Source organism: Zootoca vivipara, chromosome 12 (assembly GCF_965207765.1).
Source record: "Zootoca vivipara chromosome 12, rZooViv2.hap1.1, whole genome shotgun sequence".
NCBI classification, from domain to species: domain Eukaryota; kingdom Metazoa; phylum Chordata; class Lepidosauria; order Squamata; family Lacertidae; genus Zootoca; species Zootoca vivipara.
The window spans coordinates 11787169-11808599 of record NC_142595.1 but is presented as its reverse complement, the minus strand read 5'-3'; the positions used below and the strand labels follow the sequence as shown (position 1 = coordinate 11808599).

Genomic DNA, 21431 nt, shown 5'->3' with positions numbered 1-21431 from the left:
AATACCCATCTGCTGACATCTGGTGGTTGTACATAGAAAAACAAATGAAAGAGCACTTTTTAAGGTGAAGGGCACACAAGTCAAAAACCACGCCCAACGCAGTGTTTGCGTATGAATGTTAATGCAGAGGTAGGTGGGGAAGAAATTTGTAAAGAGCAGCCTTTCTTAACCTTGGGTCCCCATATGTTTTGGGACTACAACTCCCACCATCCCTGACCACTGGTCCTGTTAGCTAGGGATGATGGGAGTTGTGGTCCAGCAACAGCAGGGGACTCAAGGTTGAGAAAGGTTGGGTGGCCATTTACGCAGTGCAAAAAAGTATCCCCCCTCATGAGGTCACATTTGCACATAACAAAATATGTATTTTATCGAAATAATTGTTGAACTGTAATACAATTAAGAAGTATATTAATAGTGAAATACAATTAAGAAGAAGTATATTAATAGTGAAATACAATTAAGAAGTAGTATATTAATAGTGAAATACAATTAAGAAGAAGTATATTTTTGGCGCCCCCAAGAGAGTGGGACCCTAAGCTATAGCTTGTTTAGCTTATATGTAAAGCCGGCACTGTTGATAGATACACAGAGCTAGAGATAGAGGCGGAGATAGACAGAAAGAAAGAAAGAAAGAAAGAAAGAAAGAAAGAAAGAAAGAAAGAAAGAAAGAAAGAAAGAAAGAAAGAAAGAGGGAGAGGGAGGGAGGGAGAGGGAGAGAAAGAGAGAGAGAAAGAAAGAAAGAGAGAAAGAAAGAAAGAGGTAGAGAGGTTGAGATAGACAGAAATAAAGAGAGGTGCACAGAGAGAGAGAGAGAGAGAGAGAGAGAGAAAGAAAGAAAGAAGGAAAGAAAGAAAGAAAGAAAGAGAAAGCGGTAGATAGAAAGAGAGAGCTAGGCAGAGATAGAAAGAGAGGGGGGGAAACGAGGGGGGGGGGTGGAGAGAGAAAGAAAAAAGAGAAAGAGACAGATCAGCTCCCCTCCCTGATACGGATGAAGCCGGTCCCTCTTTCCTTCCCCCTCCCGCTCCCCGCTCGGGCTGCCCCCCAGCGCCCCGGTGCCTCTCTCGGCGGCGGCGGCGGCGAGGCCTTCCTTTGGGCGGGCGCAGGGAGGAGCCGGAGGCGGAGCCTTCCCGAAGCCGGCCGGCGACCCGGACCGGTGCGAGAGGCCGGCGACGTCCTCGGCCTTCGGACATGGCGGCGGCGGCGGCGGCGACCTGCGCCCCCGTTTGCCGCCGCCTCCTGCTGCTGCTGCTGCGGAGAAGGCGTCGCGGAGGCTCCCCGAGGCTGCCGTCGGCCGGCAAACGCCTCAGCAGCAGCAGCTCCCTCAGCAGCGGCGTCGTCAGGTGCGGGAGGGGAAGAGAAGGGCGCCTCTGTCAGGGGAGGCGGGGGCCGAGGGGGTCGTCGTCGTCGGTGGGGTGGGGTGGGGGCGCCAACCGGCGGGACCCGAGCAACCCTCCCAAGTCGTTAAGTGGGGATTGGGGTCAGGGCCGGCCCACCCCTGAGGCAAGGGGAGGCGACGGCCTCAGGCGGCAGGATTCGTAGGGGCGAGAAGGGTCTCTTCCCTCACCCCGTCATCCCTAGCAGGGCGCTCGTTTGTGGTCCGCCTCAGGTGGGCTCAGATGGCTCGGCCATGGGTCTTCCTCCTCTCGGGGTTGTGGGTTCGAACTGTAAGAGCCAACTCATGGGGGATGAGGTCCCTTCAATGCCCCCACCTCAATAAAATATTTGAGGGAGCTGGTTCCCCCCCCCCAAAAAAACCAACTAGATGGGTTTTGCCACTCAAATGGCGTGCACATGCAGTGTTGTGTGATTATGTGAGGTGGAGCATACCTGATTGGTTATACAGTGGCACCTCGACTTCCGAATGCCTCAACTTCCGAAGGTTCCGGCTTCCGAAGTCCGCTAACCCGGAAGTATTTTCACCGTGTGTGTGTGTTCTGCGCATGCGCAGAAGCGGCGCGCATGGTCTGTGTGTGCGCAAACGAAGGATTCGACTTCCGAAGAGTGCCGTGGAACGGATCGCCTTCGTAAGTCGAGGTACCACTGTATGTCTGATTATGCGGAGCAGAGCTTACCTGATTGGTTATGAGATTGATTTATGTGGGGCGGAGCTTACCTGATTGGTTATGCAATTGGTTATGTGGGGCGGAGCTTACCTAATTGGTTATGCGGTTGGTTATGTGTGGCCAAGTTTCCTGATTGGTTAAGTGATCAATTATGAGAGGCAGAGCATACCTGATTGGTTATGTGATTGATTATGTGGGGCGGAGTTTACCTGATTGGTTATGTGGGGCAGAGCTTACCTGATTGGTTATGCCAGGGGTCAGCAACCTTTTTCAGCTGTGGGCCGGTCCACCGTCCCTCAAACCATGTGGCAGGCTGGACTATATTTTTTTTGGGGGGGGGGAGAATGAATTCCTATGCCCCACAAATAACCGAGAGATGCATTTTAAATAAAAGCACACATTCTACTCATGTAAAAACACACTGATTCCCGGACCGTCTGCGGGCTGGATTAAGAAGGCTTGCCTACCCCTGGGTTATGCGATTGATTATGTGGGGTGGAGCTTATCTGATTGATGTGATTGATTATGTGGGGCAGAGCTTGGGCCTCCCCAATATTTTATTCAAGTTGGCACCCCACATTGGACAAAAGATTCCTGTGTTGCGGTGTGTGTGTGTGTATTTGTGTGTGTGTATTTTATTTTTAAATTTATATGCATCCTTTTATTCAAAGATCATGGAGCGGGTTGGAATAGATGACCTTTATGTTCCCTTCCAGCACTACATTTCTATGACTCTAAGCCACCACCCCTCACCAGAGGCTGTCCTCTGTCGCCTGAGAATGCTATTGCTGCAGGAGAGGGGCCTGGCAACAAGCAAGGTGGCAAAACTTTGCCCAGGGCTGTGGCGCCTCCTCCCCAGGGGTGGAGGCTGGCAAGAATTGGGTGCTGCCTCCCATATGAAAGCAAATATATGTGGAAGTGTGTGTGGGGGGGAATCCCCCCATGAGGAAAACTAGTACAGGTAGATTTCTTACGAGGGCTTGTTCATGTGTCACCATTAAATGCATTCCCAACTTGTTTTTGGGAAGCCACTAGATCAGGGGTTGGCAAGGCTTACCGGGCATGGGCTGGATCACTCCTGCCGAGATCATCCGCGGGCCGGACTGGCGCAGCGCGATGCTGCTTCTGTGCGTGTTCACGGCACAGGAAATCGCTTCTGTGCATGCCCAGATGCCAAAAATCGTGCCTGTGCAGAAGTGATTTCTTGCGCCGCAGAGCTGCGCAGAAGCAATTTATGGTGCCGATTTCTGGGGGGGGGGATGGCACAGCCCATGCGGTGATTTCCGGACCGTCCGTGGGCCTTAGGTTGCACTAGATGATATAGGAACAACAATTCCCCAAACTACATGTGTTGCACATTATGCATTTATGCATTTGCCGTGTATTTTAATTCATTTCAAGTATGAGGGAGGCAACTTGAAGAAGCATCACTTTCAGGTGATGTAATTCCTTTCTGTGAGGTCTTCTCATGGAAACAATATTAACTCTTTTAAGGCAAGAAGAGCGTAAGCCATGCATGCAGCCCGCCTAGTTCTGCACCTGAATTCTGATACGGAAAGTAGCATCTCATAGTGATGTGACACTGTCTATTGGCTGTATGCATAACTCAATCCCTCTTCTTGCTTTAAAGGACCACTGACCCTTCAAGGAAAATGAGGATGACCACATGCACAAGCAACATGGGTATGTGTAGTGCTTCTAGAATATCAAGAGGTCAGAGAGGAGGGAGGGTGAGCCAGTCAGTTGTGGTTCCCCATTGAAGAGAAGGGTTAAGGAGCGATGGTTATTGGACAAACACCTATTTGCTGACTAGGTGCTTTAATAGCAGTGAGAACTCACTGTGTACATTTTATTTATTATAGATATTTTTTTCCCCCAACCTTCTGCCTCATACCGAAATCTCCCAAGGTAACATACACCCTAAAAAGGTTTTGAAAGAAGATAAATAAGATAAAATTAAAATAAGCAGGAAAAGAACAACAGAAAATGACAATAAAAAGTTATAGGATCTGTTACTTTGAGCTGCTGTCTATGTGGAGGACTGGAATGTATGGCTTTTGGTTTGCTGTGAATTTTGGCTCCTGGCATCTTACATCTTTTTGGATATTTTGTATTCTTTCTCAGAAGTTTTAATTTTAATTCTGACTAGCTTTCTCTTTGAATGTGGAAAGTGGCAAATTTGGGAACTGCATGTAACCTTTTAAGGGTTGTGTTTGTTCTTGTGCCCAGGAACCTATGCTAAGAAAACAAGATGATTTTTTTTAAACTCCCTCACAAATGTTGGGAAATCATTTTGTTGGGGAAAAGGCCTTCTTTGCCTTTTTCTCTAAGGGTGAAAGCTGTGACAACAAATGATTTAAACAACCCTTCTGTGTGTGTCTTTTTAGTTTTCTTATGCCATATACTTTTTCTAAAGGTAAAGGGACCATAAAGAAGTGATAGCTGGACCATAAAGAAGGCTGATCGCCAAATAATTGATGCTTTTGAATTATGGTGCTGGAGGAGACTTTTGAGAGTCCCATGGACTGCAAGAAGATCAAACCTATCCATTCTTAAGGAAATCAGCCCTGAGTGCTCACTGGAAGGACAGATCCTGAAGCTGAGGCTCTAATACTTTGGCCACCTCATGAAAAGAGAAGACTCCCTGGAAAAGACCCTGATGTTGGGAAAGATTGAGGGCACTAGGAGAAGGAGACGACAGAGGACGAGATGGTTGGACAGTGTTCTCGAAGCTACGAACATGAGTCTGACCAAACTGCAGGAGGCAGTGGAAGACAGGAGTGCCTGGCGTGCTATGGTCCATGGGGTCACGAAGAGTCGGACACGACTAAACGACTAAACAACAACAAAGGGACCCCTGACCATTAGGTCCAGTCGTGACCGACTCTGGGGTTGCGGTGTTCATCTCGCGTTATTGGCCGAGGGAGCCGGCGTACAGCTTCCAGGTCATGTGGCCAGCATGACAAAGCCGCTCCAGAGTAGCACACGGAAACGCTGTTTACTTTCCTGCTGTAGTGGTATCTATTTATCTACTTGCACTTTGTCGTGCTTTCGAACTGCTAGGTTGGCAGGAGCTGGGCCCGAGCAACGGGAGCTCACCCAGTCGTGGGGATTCGAACTGCCAACCTTCTGATAGGCAAGCCCCAGGCTCTGTCGTTTAACCCACAGCGCCGCCCTCGTCCCTTCATACTTCTTCTAGTTTACCATAATTAAATAACTTTCTCTCAAACGTTCTCCCTTCCAGTATCCTGAACTATTTATGGAAGTGGCATATATCTGGGCACCATTGATTACAGGCTTCATGGAAAATGTTTTTCATCAGTCTCAGGTGGCTGGAGGAAAAAATCTTGCGTTAGGTTTGGGTGCTAGTGTTGATGTCCAGATTATCACCACACTGGAGATACTAATGATACACAAAACAAGGATCAGCATGTTGTAGTATATTTTTCTTCCCATTAGTTATTTATTCATACCATACTTTTCAATATATCCCCCTCATCAGTTTTCAAACCACAGTGTGTTTTTTTCTTACTTTAAAAGTGGATTCGTCACGGAAACTTCCATTACACTCTTGATTCCCTCCTGCAAAATGGATTTGCTTCCCTACAGGTGTTATAATGGCAACATTTATTAATGCGAAAAAATGGACACCAGAGACAGCAACTGCAACTGAGAATAGACTGAACTCACAAACTGCAATTAGATTAAGAACAACTATAATAAACAACTCTTCCATAGATTCCTCCCTGACTGCCTATGAAAATCTCATTGAGTCATTGCAGGATGTGGTCACTGTAAATACAAACTCATTAGACTGCAAGTCCCACACTAACAAAGGGTGCCATTGGTTTGACAAAGAGTGCCGTATGAAGAAGGAAGCTTTAAGGAATGCGTACATGGACTATAGAAATGCTGGACAAAATTTCTTACCTCCATCCTACTTTAAATTGAAAAAAGAGTATAAAGCCCTCTTGGTCTCAAAGAAAAGGCAAGCTGAGCGAAACTCCTGGTCCTTGTTATTGAACGCTTCACTAAATAATGAAACTAAATTTTTTGGCAACTGGTCTCGGACTCAATGAAAACTAGCCTTTCAACTCCCAGCTGCGCCATTCCAGCCCAGTTCTGGGAGAATCACTTCAGAAATATATTTATGGAAAATTCAAACCTTACCATCGGTTCTCAGGAAGCTGACAGTGCAGAATTGGCACTGCTACCTCTTTGGAGACCAGTTACAGTGGAGGAAATTTATACATTAATGGAGAAACTGAAGAATGGCAAGGCCCCGGGAAAAGACTTTATACCAGCAGAACTTATAACATCCAACCAGCTCTGGTGGGCTCCGCTTTTGACGGCCCTTTTCACAGTGGTAAACAGCTCAGGCAAAGTACCACAAAGCTGGAAGCATGCTATAGTCGTCCCAATATTCAAGAAAGGCGACCCTAAAGAACCTTCAAATTACAGGCCAATTAGCCTGTTATCAGTAATTGGGAAGTTGTATGCCTGCTTCCTAAGTAATAAACTGACAACTTTTCTTAATGAATATAACATCCTATCTGAAGCCCAGGCAGCCTATCGAGAGAATCACTCAACCACAGACCACTGCCTAATGCTGTCTTTCCTAGCCGAAAAATATACCAGGCCGCTTCAGGGCAAGCTCTTTGTGGCATTTATGGATCTGAAGTCAGCATTCGATTCTGTCCCCAGATCCCATTTGTGGACCAAATTAGATCAGATAATACAGGACAAACGTCTCCTCTTTCTTATAAAAGCCCTATATAACAGAACCAAACTGCAGGTCCGATGCGGTCAGCAGGGACAGCTATCAAATAATATCGAAATGAGTAGGGGGGTTCGACAGGGTTGTGTCCTGGCCCCAACATTGTTTTGCTTATTCCTAAATGATCTAGAAGAGTGCCTAATGGACGCAGATGGTCACCTTCCAAAAATAGGTATAGGAAGGACTCCCTTGCTGCTTTATGCTGATGACGCGGCCATAATTTCACGCACCAGACCGGGTTTGAAACACCTGTTGATGAAATTTTCTGATTATTGTCTTGGAAATGGCCTAACAATAAATTATGAAAAATCAAAAATCCTAGTATTTGAAAGAAGCTTTTCCCGGTTAAACTGGTCGCTGGATGGCCATGAACTTGAACAGATTAAACATTTCAGCTATTTGGGACTAACATTCCACCATACAAGATCATGGAAGTACCACTGGCAAACCTCCCTTCAAAAGGCGGAGATTACAAAACTAGCCATACTTCGATTCTTCCATACAAAGGGCGGCAAGTATGTACCAGCAGCTCTAAAAGTATTCAATGCAAAAACTGTCCCCCAAATCCTGTACGCAGCAAACGTCTGGCAGAATGGGGACCTGCCTAAGCTAGATGGCTTCCAAGCACAATTTATTCGATCCTTGCTTCAGGTGCCCAATTGTGTTCGAAATTCCATACTCCTGCTAGAAACGGGTGAATGCCCAATTTCAACAAAGGCATGGTGGGCTGCACTAAAACATTGGCTCAAGATTGCAGTATTTGAACTTTGGGAGGGACTGTATAAATACCTGAACAATGAGGAATACATCAGCCAATGGCAGAAAACCATGGCGAGAAAAGCCACTGCTTTAGGTCTGTCACCCACCCAACTCTTTTGCCTGGGATATGAAGGTGCCCTAAAGACCTTAAAGCAAAGACTGGGATAATTCACACAGTGATCTACGACATCAATCACTTGCGATCTGCAGTCCATTGGCAGTAGGAGTACAATATGGGCATGTCTTTAAGCCAGCAGCCTATATTCAAAACATGACAGTGCCAAACTACCGAAGGCTGTTCACAAAAGCAAAACTGAATGTTTTCCCCTCTGCAGTGCTGGAGGGCAGGATGAGAGGAGTACCCTACCAGGAAAGACTGTGCTCGTGCACCCATGATGTAGATTCTATAAAACACATTGTGCTGCACTGTGGGAAGTTTGAGCAAGCTAGGGCTGAAGTGAGTTCACCCCTGCTAGCCTTGCTCCCAGGAAAATCAGAGGATTTCTATATCAGGTACCTATTGGAAGACCGGTCAAATGCCAGAACACTAGCAGTGGCAAAGTTTTTATCGGTGGTCACAAGAACTAATGTTTCCTACTCCGAATTTGAGTAAGATGTCTGAGTGGTTTGAGTGCGGGGTGTCCCAGCTGTGTATCGCTTGGTAACGAATTGATGGGTCTATGGACCGTAATAAAGATTGTTGTTGTTATTAATGCGCACTTGAGGACGACGTAAAATGAGCGGTAAAATGTTGGCCTCAAAACTTTAGCCTTTTAACGATTCATTTTATCCTTTGTATTTTACAGTACCGAAGCAACTATTATCTCAGGGAAAAAGCTGGCTGCCCAGGTCTGTGAGGAGATACGGAAGGATGTAGACTCCTGGCTTGCCCTTGGGAACAAGAAGCCTCATCTCACTGTTGTCTTAGTAGGAGACAACCCAGCCAGTCACACATATGTGAGAAATAAAGTAAAAGCAGCGGCAGCCGTAGGTATGCCTTTTTATTCAAACCGTTTCGCAAACAATGGCAGCTTTCTGGACACAATGTGCCTTTCTTTTCAGAGGCTGCCTTCCCCAGGGAGAAATCTCCATGCTGGCAATGGGCAGAATTTGAGCATTTCATAGCTCTGTCAGTCTCTCTACTCCCCTTCCCACCCCCTATCTCTCCATTTTGGCTCCCCACTGTTCCCCATTAATTAACAAATTTTGGAACTGATGACTTGCAGAAGGCTCCTCCTCCAAGGCCAGACTTTGGTAATACCGCTCCCTGAGCCAGGACAAAATTGGGCAACCCCCCCCCTCAAATATTTTTTTATTTTCACAATTATTCCTTTTGGTACAGTTGCTTTTTTATGGATCTTCTCAGTAGGTACCCATATAAATACAGGTATTATTATTATTATTAATTTGTGCCCCCTCGGCTCAGCATGCTGTGCAGGGCAGCTGCCCCCACCGCCGTAAATCTGGTGCTGGGCTCCTCTCATCATTCCATCTGTTTCAATTCTGTCCATTTGTGTTCCCCCTTGCCTTCCCTCTCTTTTCCCATCCAGGCTCCCCACCCTGAGACTCATTGCAAGGTTCTTTTTTCCAGGCTCACCATGTAGCAACTGCATTTCCCCCCCCCCCTCTCAAACACACGCACACACAGATAAAGTGGTACCTCGGGTTACGAACTTAATTCGAAACCGTTCTTAACCTGAGGTGCCCTTTCACTAATTGGGCCTCCTCCTGCTGCTGCGCCGCCGGTGCACGATTTCCGTTCTCATCCTGGGACAAAGTTCTCAACCCGAGGTACTACTTCCGGGTTAGCGGAGTTTGTATCCCGAAGTGTTTGTAACCGGAAGTGTATGTAACCCGAGGTACCACTCTACATTACAGAAGAGTGATCCCGAGGGCTAGAGAAGGCCTGCAGCACCCCCATGGCTGGGGGTTCCTCACCCACTATCAATAAGAAAAAAACATATTAAATAAATAAATAAATAAATAAATAAATAGTGTGAATTTATTTTAGTATTCTAATTAATAATGCTACCGATAGATAGAATTGCACAATCTGAATTTTGTTGCATGTGACTCAATGGAACTAATGTTTTTGCTGATGACATTTTTTTGCTTTTTATTTTAGGCATTTGTAGTGAAATAATACTGAGGCCCAAAGATATTTCTCAGGAAGAACTTTTAGATCTAACTGAGAGATTAAACAAGGATTCAAGAGTCAGTGGTATATTAGTCCAGTTACCTCTGCCAGGTAATGTTACCTAATTTTATACAATGTCACAAAGTTGGGTGGCTTTGAGGAATAAATGGGGGAAATCAAGTGCACTTAACTTAGTATAAAACCTTCAACGAGAGAAAGGATTTATAAATAACCAAACTATTCAGTACCTTGACCGTATTGGTAATTATTTTTCCAAAATAATTCTTCAGTATTGCATTGCATAACTTTGCTTTGGAGACTAAATGTACCTAACCCACCTTGTATTGCAAGTGGTTTTATCTACAAAGTGTTTGGCAGTTTGGCAAATGCATCACTTTCATGAGACTTAAGGTGTGGGGAAACCAATTCTCTTACCTTCTGGACATCCCTGCTGGAGAGTACTGAGCAGATACGAAGGGGAGAGAGAAGGCAGCTTCCTTTGCTGCTGTCACTGCTGTAACTTAGCATTCAGTCAAATGCAATCAGAATTTTTCTGCAACTTGTTTTATAAGATAGCATTATGAGTTTGTAGGGCTCAAGGACATGGACAAGGTATTAGGATTGGTCAGGGCAACCACTTGCGCTTTGGACCCTTGCCCCTCTTGGCTGATAAAAACTAGCAGGGAGGGGACAGCTGCTGGGCCGGGAAGTTGACAAGTGCCTTCCTGTGAGAGTGGGTGGTCCCTGCCAGTGGTAAAACCACCCCTCAGTAAACCCTCCCTGGATTTGGAAAGTCCAAGTAATTACCAACCAGTTGCCAGTCCCCACTTCTTGGGCAAGGTTCTCGAGTGGGTGATCACAGAACTGATTTTCTAGATCCATTTCCATTGGGATTTAGGCACACAAACTGCTTGGGTCCCTTGGTTTTGACCTACAAAGCCTTAAATGGTTCCTCAAAGACTGCCTCTCTTGAACTGCCTCTCTATGAGCCGACTCTGACCCTATGATCATCATCTGAGGCCCTTTTTTCATGTGCCTACTCCATGAGAGATCTGGAGGGTAGTAACATGAGAACAGGCCTTTTATGTAGTGGCTCCCCATTTATGGAATCCTGTCCTCAAGGAAGCCCGCCTGGCGCCTTCATTACATGTCTTGAAGCATCAGGCAAAAACATTCTTCTTCTCCTTGGCTAATTAAACAGTAGATGACCTTTAAACTGGGGAGTATTGTTTTTGCTTGTTATTATGTTATGCAATTTTGTGTTTTCATTATGTAAATTGCACTGTGATCTTTGGATAAATTTAATTTTATACACACACACATCATCATCATCATCATCATCATCGTTCTGGTCCTTCACACTCTAGTATTGGATTTATAACCTGATTTTGGCATTTGCACAGGTCATTTTGCAGATAAAATTACTTGGGTGGGTCCACTTCACAGGTGCACAAAATGTAAAACATTTTTTGGGGCATGTTTCTGCCTTCAGTAGTAACCTTCTTATGAAAGCTGAAAGAGATGGTTCTCATAATTCATTTCAAATGACTGCTTCTGGGGGTAATGGCCATATTTTCAATACCGCTTTTTATTAATGTGCATGTGCTTGTAGGCTTGAATGCAGATTTTATTCACCCGCTTGCAGTTGAATAACTCTAGAACTATTCGGTGAGGGCAAATTATACATTTCCTAAATAAATGAGAATGAAAGATTGACCACATGGTGGCAGTGTAATATAAACTGAACCAGACTCAGCACTGCACATTGACTCTTTGCACCATAGACAAACTTAAAACTTGTGCGGTGAATGCAGGTTAGGCTACACTCTTATGTACTGCAGAGAGCAAAGACAAAGCTATGAATTCTTGTGACATGTGCATGGAGGTAGCTCTAAAGAGAAGCTTTAAAGCAGGGGTCCCCAGACTTACCCGGCTTTGGGCCTGTGCCCACCGCGCCAATCGCGCGGCGGGCCAGAGGGCAGGGGAGTGCGCGCACAGTGGGCCGGAGGGCGGGGGAGTGCGCGCCCGCGCACACACACACTTACTGGCACGGTGGCGCGCTTCCAGGTCGGAAAAATCGCCGAAAGTCGTTTGTGCGCATGCGTATGGGCCTCCCCCCCCCCGACCCGGAAGTGCACTGGAAATGACCTCTTCTGGGTCGGGAGAGGCCATACACATGTGCACAAACGATTTTCGGTGCTTTTTTCCGATCTGGAAAAGTGCTGCCGCGCTGCGTGCCGTAAGAGCGGGCGGCGGTGGCGGGGGTCGTTGCGGGCCGGATTGGGAGGCCAATTGGGCCGCATCTGGCCCGCGGGTCGTAGTTTGGGGACCCCTGCTTTAAAGCCTCAGCAGTTTTGCTCAGAGCATCAGTTGCCAACTTGATATTTGCAAGGGCGGTCGACGTGTGACCTGTGCATCTGACATAACTGAACCTGATTACTCCGAAGGCAGTAAAAGATGTCTTGAGGAAGAACTATTTGCATGCTGCACCGTTGACAGATTTGTCATTGGAAATGATCAGATTAAACTCCAAACTCATGATTTCCGGGATCATAGCCAGAATGCACCTGTGGCTCTTGTCACTGGATTGTGGACCTAGAATTGTAATAAAAGGGTGCCCCCTTTTCCATCACCAAGTTCTTTGGCCTAGACCTTGACTTGGTGAAAAATAAGAAGGCAGGCCAAACCTCAGCAGTCCTTTTGGACAGCCGGAAAACATTCAATGTTCTCCCATTCAACCAAGTATAAGCCCAAATTGCCACAGTCCAGGTTATTGCAGAAGTACTGTATGAACCGTCAACAGAGCCTCTTCATCCTCTAAAGGCAGCACAGTCTGAGAGGTTTTGCCTTTGTGGGTGGTCTGTGGGAGGAGATCATCCGTCCAGATCAGGTTGACAGTAATGCTAAGGGTATGTGCTGGTGATCTCCAGAAACCCACAGGACAGATTGTGGACATCAAAAATCTAGGAGTACAGTGGTACCTTGGTTGTCGGAATTAATCCATTCCGGGAGTCCTTTCGACTCCCAAAACCATTTGGGAAACCAAGGCGCAGCTTCCAATTGGCTGCAGGAGCTTCCTGCTCTCAATTGGAAGCTGTGTCAGACGTTTGGCTTCCAAAAAATGTTCACAAACCGGAACGCTTCTAGGTTTGCGGCATTTGGGAGCCAATTTGTTCAGGAGCCAAGCTGTTTGACTACCAAGGTACTACTGTACTGGTAAATATATCTTCGTAGAATCCTAGAAACATCCTCATGCTCATCACTGTTCAGTATCTTCTGAACATAAAGCCCATCAGACAAGTTCCAAATAACAGAAAGGACATGGAATCGTATTTTCCAGATCACATTGATGAAAGAACTGTGTGTAACACTGTTGCACCTGAAAAGGATGTGGATGGATTTCATATTTTCAATATAGGACAACTGTGTCTTGACCAACCTTCTGTTATACCTGCCACTGCTGCTGCTGTCTGGGAAATAATAAAAAGAACAGGTAAGCGAAATGATGTATTTCAGAGAAATATGGGGTATCAAGTTATACGATCCTATAGTGCTTAAATCCTAAATGAAGTAGGACATGCTATAAAATTTGGATTTGCACTGCGGTTTGTTGCATTGGATATGCTTAGCCCATCTTTTTTGTTTTAAGGAGTGTGCCAAAATATTTTTTGTTACTATTTAGCAAATGGGGACAAGCTGCTTAGTACAAGGTGCAGTGAAACCACAGTTTTCTCTTTTTCTTGATCCCTGTTGCTTTCAGCTGACCAGTGTAGTATATAGTGGTTAGAGTGGTAGGCTAGAAATGGGGAGACGGGGGTTCAAATGGAGAGACTGGATTACTGGAATAGTCACCATTTTCCAGCTTAAACTACCTTGCAGAGTTCTTATGAGGATAAAATGGCAGGAGAACCAGAGTCCGAAAGGGATATAGCTTTGCTGTATTGTAGTACCATGGATCCCGAACGCTTTGGTATTCGGATGTTTTGGCTCCCGAACGCTGGAAACCCGGAAGTGAGTGTTCCAGTTTGCGAATGTTCTTTGGAACCTGAACGTCCGATGGGGCTTCTGATTGGCTGCAGGAGCTTCCTGCAGCCAATCAGAAGCCACACTTTGGTTTCTGAACGTTTTGGAAGTCAAACGGACTTCCGGAACAGATTCCGTTCAACTTCCAAGGTACGACTGTAATGTCAGTCACATAATGTCAGCAACAAGGAAAATGAGCACTTAACTATGGCGCCCTATCACAATTTCTATATTAGAAAAAGAACAAATGTTTCCAAAAGGAAAATGACGTACAATAGCTAGATCTGGTTTTACTGGTGCAGGCTTTGTCCTATCTCAATGACTGCCACTCGCCACATGAACCAAACTGGGCTCTGCATGCGGCATCCAAGGACCTTCTCTATGTGCTCCCTCTGAAGGAGGTACGGAGAGTGGCAACATGAGGACTTTTTAGTGGTAGCTCCCAGATTATGGAATGCTCTCCCCAGAGAGGTATTTCTGATGACATCACTATCTGCTTTTAGGTGCCAGGCAAAAAATGTTCTTTTTACCCAGACCTTCTTTACCCAGGCCCTTAATTTGGATGGTTTCAGAAATTTGTGCCCTCATTCAACTGGTGGGGTGTGTTAGACCTGCCTTTTATATGTATGGATTTCTTAAAGGTTTCATTCTGTTTTGACACTATACTGGTTTTAATCTTCGTACTGTTTTGTTAGACCTTTGGGGTTATGATTTGTAAAGAAAAGCCACTAATTTCAGTTAATAATAATCTAACATTTCAAATCTGTACGATCAAAAGCCTTTCATTCCATAGGAATGAGTCACTATCTTCGATATTATTTTTCTCATTCTTAAAGGAATACAAACATTTGGAAGAAACGTTGTTGTCGTTGGGAGATCAAAGAATGTTGGAATGCCTATTTCAATGCTTTTACATACTGATGGAGGACATGAAAGGCCCGGAGGTATGTTGAATAACATTCTGTTTTGTTGAAACCCTCAGCACAGAGAAAAGGGAAAGAGCAAAGGAAGAAAAAATAGTTTGTAAGCATCTAAATGCGCAATAGGATTTAGAATGTCTGATTTTCAAAATAATGTTTTAGATCCTTAGCTTTTAGGGACACAACCCATTTTGCTATTTGTATACAGTACTCTTACCTGCCCATATAGTATGATGAATGCCAGCTGTTCTTACAGAACCTGCTGGACATTTGGCACTAAGTAATTTTGACCATATAGTTAAAGCTATGGTTTTCCTAGTACAGTAGTGATGTATGGAAGTGAGAGCTGGACCATAAAGAAGTCTGATCACCGAAGAATTGATGCTTTTGAATTATGGTGCTGGAGGAGACTCTTGAGAGTCCCATGGACTGCAAGAAGATCAAACCTATCCATTCTGAAGGAAATCATTCCTGAGTGCTCACTGGAAGGACAGATCCTGAAGCTGGGGCTCCAATACTTTGGCCACCTCATGAGAAGAGCAGACTCCCTGGAAAAGACCCTAATGTTGGGGAAGATTGAGGGCACTTGGAGAAGGGGACAACAGAGGACGAGATGGTTGGACAGTGTTCTCGAAGCTACCAACATGACGCAGTGGAAGACAAGGGTGCCTGGTGTGCTCTGGTCCATGGGGTCACGGAGAGTTGGACACGACAAAACTAAGCAACAACAAAAAAAAAATTTTTTTTGACCTTCCAAACTGTGATCATTTGGACTACTCTAGAGTTTGAGTTTCAGATAAGATGAGGATATTTTCGGATGTCAGTGTTTCTTTTGAATGTTTGTGGGGGGAAAGAAGGCCACGGTTACAAAGTTCTCTTGCACAAGCCCCATTTATTCCAATGGGCCTCACACAGAATAATTTTTCAGTGGACTGTACCAAAATTGCATTCTAGAATGAAAACCTTGTGTGCTAAGACATTTGTATTGCTTTCAAGACTTCCAGAAATAGAATTTATTTTACAGGGCCTGATACCGTACTTCCAAAATAATGGCAAACTAAAGAAAGTGCTGTAAACAGTGTGCTAACACTAGGATGATCATTTTAATCACTACTGCATTGCAGTTTTGTAAATGATCAGTAATTGGGACTAATATATATATATGTATTTCAGGTGATGCTACAGTTACAATTGCTCACAGATATACACCAAAAGATCAGCTGAAGATCCATACGCAGCTTGCTGATATTGTAATAGTTGCTGCAGGTAATGTAGCACTGTCAATGTTTTAAAATACAATAAAATTCAAATATACACACACATCCCGCTTTACAAACGTTCATTATGCAAAAATTCACATGTCCAAACATGAGGAATTCGTACCCAAACCTCGCTATACACACGGCAGATTCAGATATCCAAACAGAGCATTTTTTGCTTCCATGCTTGCCCTTTTCTGCTTGGCTGAGGAATGCAAGGAGCAGGGAGCGATTGAACAAATAAAAGAGCATTTCTTCTAGGTGTTCCCAAGGGTTGGTTTGATTTTTTTGCTTTTGGGTGAGGGTGTGGTAGGGAACTAGGGTTGCCAGACTCAATAGAGGACAGGACTTCTGTGCCTTTAATTGCCCTGCTCTCTTTTGAGTCTGGAAACCTTAAAGAGAAACCAGCAGACCCTTTGTTTAATTTCCAAGCAAAGGGTCTTCTGGTTTCTTTTTAAGGTTTCCAGACTCAAAAGAGAGCAGGGCAATTAAAGGCACAGAAGTCCTGTCCACTATTGAGTCTGGCAACCCTATAGGGAACACATTAGAGAATTTCCCATAGGGATCCGTTGCAATCATTGACTCATATGTGAACCTTTGCATAGTTAACAATTCCAAGGAATGCATTATGTTTGGTAAGTGGGGCCTGCGTGTTGTAGGTCTGAAAGTCACTGTTATGTTGTCTCTGTGACCACAAACCTAACATGTTTCATGCTTGTGCCGCAGTAAAGTGAAAATTCCATACAATATGGATTTTATGGGGGCAAGCTATGGTGCAGGCTCACTTTCGCACTGAAGAATTCACCTTTTCACTAGCAGCTATTTATGCAAAGCGGCCCAGCATTTACTTAACTTGCCTAGAATTTGGCAAGAGCTTGGGAGTAATGGCATTTTAGGAATGAAAAATATTCAGTCAGAGTTTCTAGCATTTACAAGAATAGTGCAGAATTTATAAGTAGGGAGACGGAAAACTTTTTGGTCCCTGGGTTCTACCGTCCTTACTGTATATCCAAATAACAGCCAGGTTGACAGTTGCAGTATTGGGAGTGTAAAAGTGCTGTATTTGTTATCCAATTGGTTTTAGTTATATAAGCAAGAGGTTTTATTTTGAAATCCTTGGGGGTGAGGGGGAGCTGATAGCTCATGGTAGCCCAAAATGTCTGTGGGAAAAAATCAACCTCAAACTTAGAAATGCCTTAATTACCTAATTATACCTGAGTATTTGCAGAATTCTTGGTACGCCAATATAATTATAGGCCTGTTTAATTCTGCAAATACCAACATTTTCTGAGCATTATTTCCCCCCCTCTGACATTGTCACTGCTTTACCCTTCCTCCAGAGGTCTGTAATTCTTCTTCATAACTTGCCCTTGGAGGTTGTAGTGCCAGTGCTGGCCTTCTTTGCTATTCTGCTAGTCTATAAGGTTCAAGGGACCTTATGGTTTCTAAAAAATTGTTTCCAGCCATGCACAATACTATAAACACACCATTACTTACCCTCCCAACATTTCTCTGATGACAACAGTGATGACCTATTCAATTATTATTATTATTATTATTATTATTATTATTATTATTATTATTATTATTATATTTATACCCCACTCATCTGACTGAGTTGCCCCAGCCACTTTGGGCAGCTTCCAACATATATAAAAACATAATAAAGCATTAAACATTTTTTTAAAAAAATTCCCTATACAGGGCTGCCTTCAGATGTCTTCTAAAGCAGGGGTCAGCAAACCTTTTCAGCATAGCTGCCAAGTTTTCCCTTTTCTCGCGCGGAAGCCTATTCAGCATAAGGGAATTTCCCTTAAAAAAGGGGAGAACTTGGCAGCTATGGATTTTTTCAGCAGGGGGCCGGTCCACTGTCCCTCAGACCTTGGGTGGGGGCAGACTATATTTTGAAGGGGGGGAATGAACAGATTCCTATGCCCCACAAATAACCCAGAGATGCATTTTGAATAAAAGGACACATTCTACTCATGTAAAAACACGCTGATTCCTGGACCGTCCGCGGGCCGGATTGAGAAGGCGATTGGGCCGGATCCGGCCCCCAGGTCTTAGTTTGCCTACCCATGTTCTAAAGGCTGTATAGTTACTTGTCTTCTTGGCTCGCATAACCATCCCATCTATCATTTCCCTGATGAAAATATGGACATAATGACTGAGGTATTAGTATCCCTCATCAAATATAAAGTGCTTAAAAGCTTAAGTATTCGCATTCCCCACTCCCACTCAGGATCTGTGAATCCTAATTGGATTGGTGGTTTCAGGTGTCCCAAAGCTGATTACTTCTGATATGGTTAAAGAAGGAGCAGCGGTGATTGATGTCGGGATCAACCATATCCACGATCCTCTCACAGGAAAGACCAACTTAGTGGGGGATGTGGACTTTGAAGGTAAGCAAAATGGCAGTGGTGGTTTTTTTTTGGGGGGGGGGAGTAGGAATCTTTTCCAGTTACAACTGCTCTTGAAGCAGGGAGTTTAAATAACACATTATTTTTCCCTTGGCCAAAAGGGAAATATTAAGTGCTATACTGAAAGTTAACACACATATTTAGGGGTTCTATTAAGAGCTATACTGAAAGTTAACCCACAATATTTTAATGGAATATACAATAGAGCCAAATATTATGCAGTAATAGCTACCTATAAGCCAAGAGGACAAACAATGGCTTACCCTACGCCAAAGGATAAATGGACATCAGGAATTACAAGATAGAGAAACCAGTAGGAGAACACTTCAATCTCCCAGGACATTCTATACAAGATCTCAAAGTAGCTGTCTTACTACAAAAGAATTTCAGAAATAGACTGGAAAGAGAAGTTGCTGAATTGCAACTTATCACCAAGCTTAAAACAATGGCTTATTAGTACTTCCATTTTCTCTTGTAATTTTCTTTTATGTTAAGCATTTTAATAGTGTTGTGTGCGTGCATATATTCATATGATTAAAACATTAACCAACAGTGTTCTGCTAATATACCAGTAGTTCTTTCACACACACACACACACACACACACAGCCCCTAGTACCTAATGTAAAATGTGCCCCAGGTTTGCAAAAGTACTTTGTTCAAAGAACTATGTATTTTCTACTTACTTGGCTCTTGCTAACTAAAGGGAGATGAGTATTCTGGGCTAATATATCCTATTTGGCCTGAAGTTCTCCACTTTCAAAAAGTCCCAAGAATGAGGGCTTTCAAAGCAGAGGATCCAGTTTGTCAAGGATGGATTTCGTTGCTTTTAGAAGCTGAAAAAACATTGAAAGTACTGAGGGCATTGCAAAATGATAACACTGTTCCACCAAGTTTGGCTGTATTTAGAGAATTAAAATACACTGCCTAAAATAGATGGTTTGATGTATTTGTGGGCAACCTTCCCCAAACTTGATTTGGAATGGACCCTTCTAAAATGGCCTCACATTGACACTTTTCAGATCAGGCCTAAATTACACTATCAGCTTAGACCTGTTCTAGTCTCCAGGTCTTGTATTCCCATAAATTTCAATGAAAACAGGACAGTTGCTTGAGAAACAACAAACCTTTAGCTCTTCCCACCTCCTTGTGAGGTCCCATCCCCCGCCGAGAACAGGAGTTATGCTTTCAAGATTTATGAACATCCCTCAATTTTTTGTAAAATAAACATAGTTTTACTTTAAGGACTTTAAGGCCAAGGCCCATAGCTGCCAAGTACCCCGTATTTCCCGGGAAATCCCCGTTTTTCCTTATCGTTTCCTGGAGGTCTCCCGTTCCAGCTCCTTTCCTGTTAATTTCCCTTATTTTGGTTCCTGTCGACGGCCATTTTTCTGGTGCCGCTTTGCCCATCTATGGGCACCAGAAAATGGCCAGCGCTGGAGGTTGCACCTACACATGTCCGGAAGTGCGTAGACGCAACTTCCGGTGTCGCTTTGCCCATCTATGGGCACCGAAAATGGCCAGTGGCGACACCAGAAGTTGCGCCTATGCACTTCCGGACATGCGTAGATGCGACTTCCGGCACCAGCCATTTTGGGTGCCCATTAGATGAGCAAAGCGACACCGGAAGTTGCGTCTGCGCAACTTCCGATGTCGTGCAGCTGCCGATCCCAGATTTCTCCGCGAGAGACTTAGCACGTATGCCAAGGCCTCATAATGAATCTGTAACAAAGGAAGACGTCAACCCATCTTTGGAGTTGATTCACAGATATCAACTGCGATTAAGCTTATGAAATAATAAATTTGATGATCAGACACTAAAATCCTGGGATTGGGGGGGGGAACCATTTTGAAATGTATTGCCTATTGGCCTCTGTTTTATTAATTTGATTGGCAAACAGAAATGTTGTTCCTCTTACTGTTGTTTGTGGGTTGCTTTGTTTGATGACCAGCATATTAACTTAAGTTTTACATTATTTGCACTTTCTATTGCTCCCTCCCCAGAGGTAAAGAAGAAAGCTGGCTTCATCACCCCTGTGCCGGGAGGTGTAGGACCAATGACTGTTGCTATGCTTCTGAAGAATACATTAACTGCGGCCAAGAAGCTTATTTATTAAGATCTATGAATTCAAGCCATTCTATTTATTGATACATATACATTTATTTTTCTTACGAATATATTTATTTCTAAATTGTATTTATTCATGTCAGAATATTGACAATGGGTTTCTTTGCATATTTACAAAAATGTTTATTACTTCTGCTGCTGAATATGCACCTACTGTCTTCATGTATGGATGTGTGTGATTTCTCTATGTAATTCCAGTCTAAGCACCTGGTCCAAGTTTGAGGTGCGCAGTTTTTGCAAAACATCCCTCGTCAATGGGAGTCTCTGTTGCAACAGAAAATGAGACCTGGACCTGAGCTCTAACTGCATGCCACACTTTAGCCAAGGGCAATTAAGGGCTCGTACTTTGAACTACATTATGCATAAGGGGGGAAACTCCCAGAACCCAGTATGCTCAGTAGAAATGAATCAGGAATTTATCTCTGAAAAACCAGGTATTGATAACAGAACATGTACGAAAACACTAAAAACAAAGTGAATTGTGTGTGATTTTAAAAAGCATGCTTCGTATTTGCTATTGCTGTAATCCCAAGTCAGAGGTGAAAAAGTCATCCCAAAGGAAATTAATACACTTCATTGCAATCTGCTTCTATGTCTAGTTTTGCCCTCACGTCCCAAAACACAGTATCAGTAACATTCCTATTTAGATTAATAGATGTGAACTGACCAATTGCATTCTCATTGAAGAAGCATCATTTCCGTCAAGAAGGGAATTCTGTAAAATTTATTGATTCTGTATTGGAGAATTCAAAATATTTTTAAAATGACTACATTGTTGATCATCAACTTTTAAAAAAACCCTTCTGAATTGTATTTCCATTCCAGTGAACTGTAATATTAAAATAATACCCATGATTCCTGAAACTAAACCATACGGATGAAGGACCTGATTATTTTTCTTTCATTGAGTCATTATAGAAGTTGGTGCAAGACCAACTAGGTGTCT

General features: G+C 43.9%; 1 protein-coding gene across 2 annotated transcripts; it reads left to right on the top strand.

Moving 5' to 3' along the window:
* The first annotated feature begins 1091 nt into the window (after positions 1 to 1091).
* MTHFD2L (methylenetetrahydrofolate dehydrogenase (NADP+ dependent) 2 like) lies at positions 1092 to 21354 on the top strand. 2 transcript variants are annotated; one of them, XM_088654951.1, is made up of 10 exons: positions 1092 to 1340; positions 3694 to 3746; positions 3926 to 3971; positions 8406 to 8590; positions 9725 to 9847; positions 13077 to 13229; positions 14596 to 14703; positions 15853 to 15945; positions 18215 to 18340; positions 20362 to 21354. In XM_088654951.1, the coding sequence occupies exons 1-10, from the start codon at positions 1189 to 1191 to the stop codon at positions 20472 to 20474; spliced, it is 1152 nt and encodes a 383-aa protein (XP_088511077.1). In that variant the 5' UTR covers positions 1092 to 1188; the 3' UTR covers positions 20475 to 21354. The 2 variants fall into 2 exon arrangements, with proteins under 2 accessions (XP_088511077.1, XP_060138296.2); XM_060282313.2 differs by lacking the exons at positions 3694 to 3746; positions 3926 to 3971.
* The last annotated feature ends 77 nt before the right edge of the window (positions 21355 to 21431 follow it).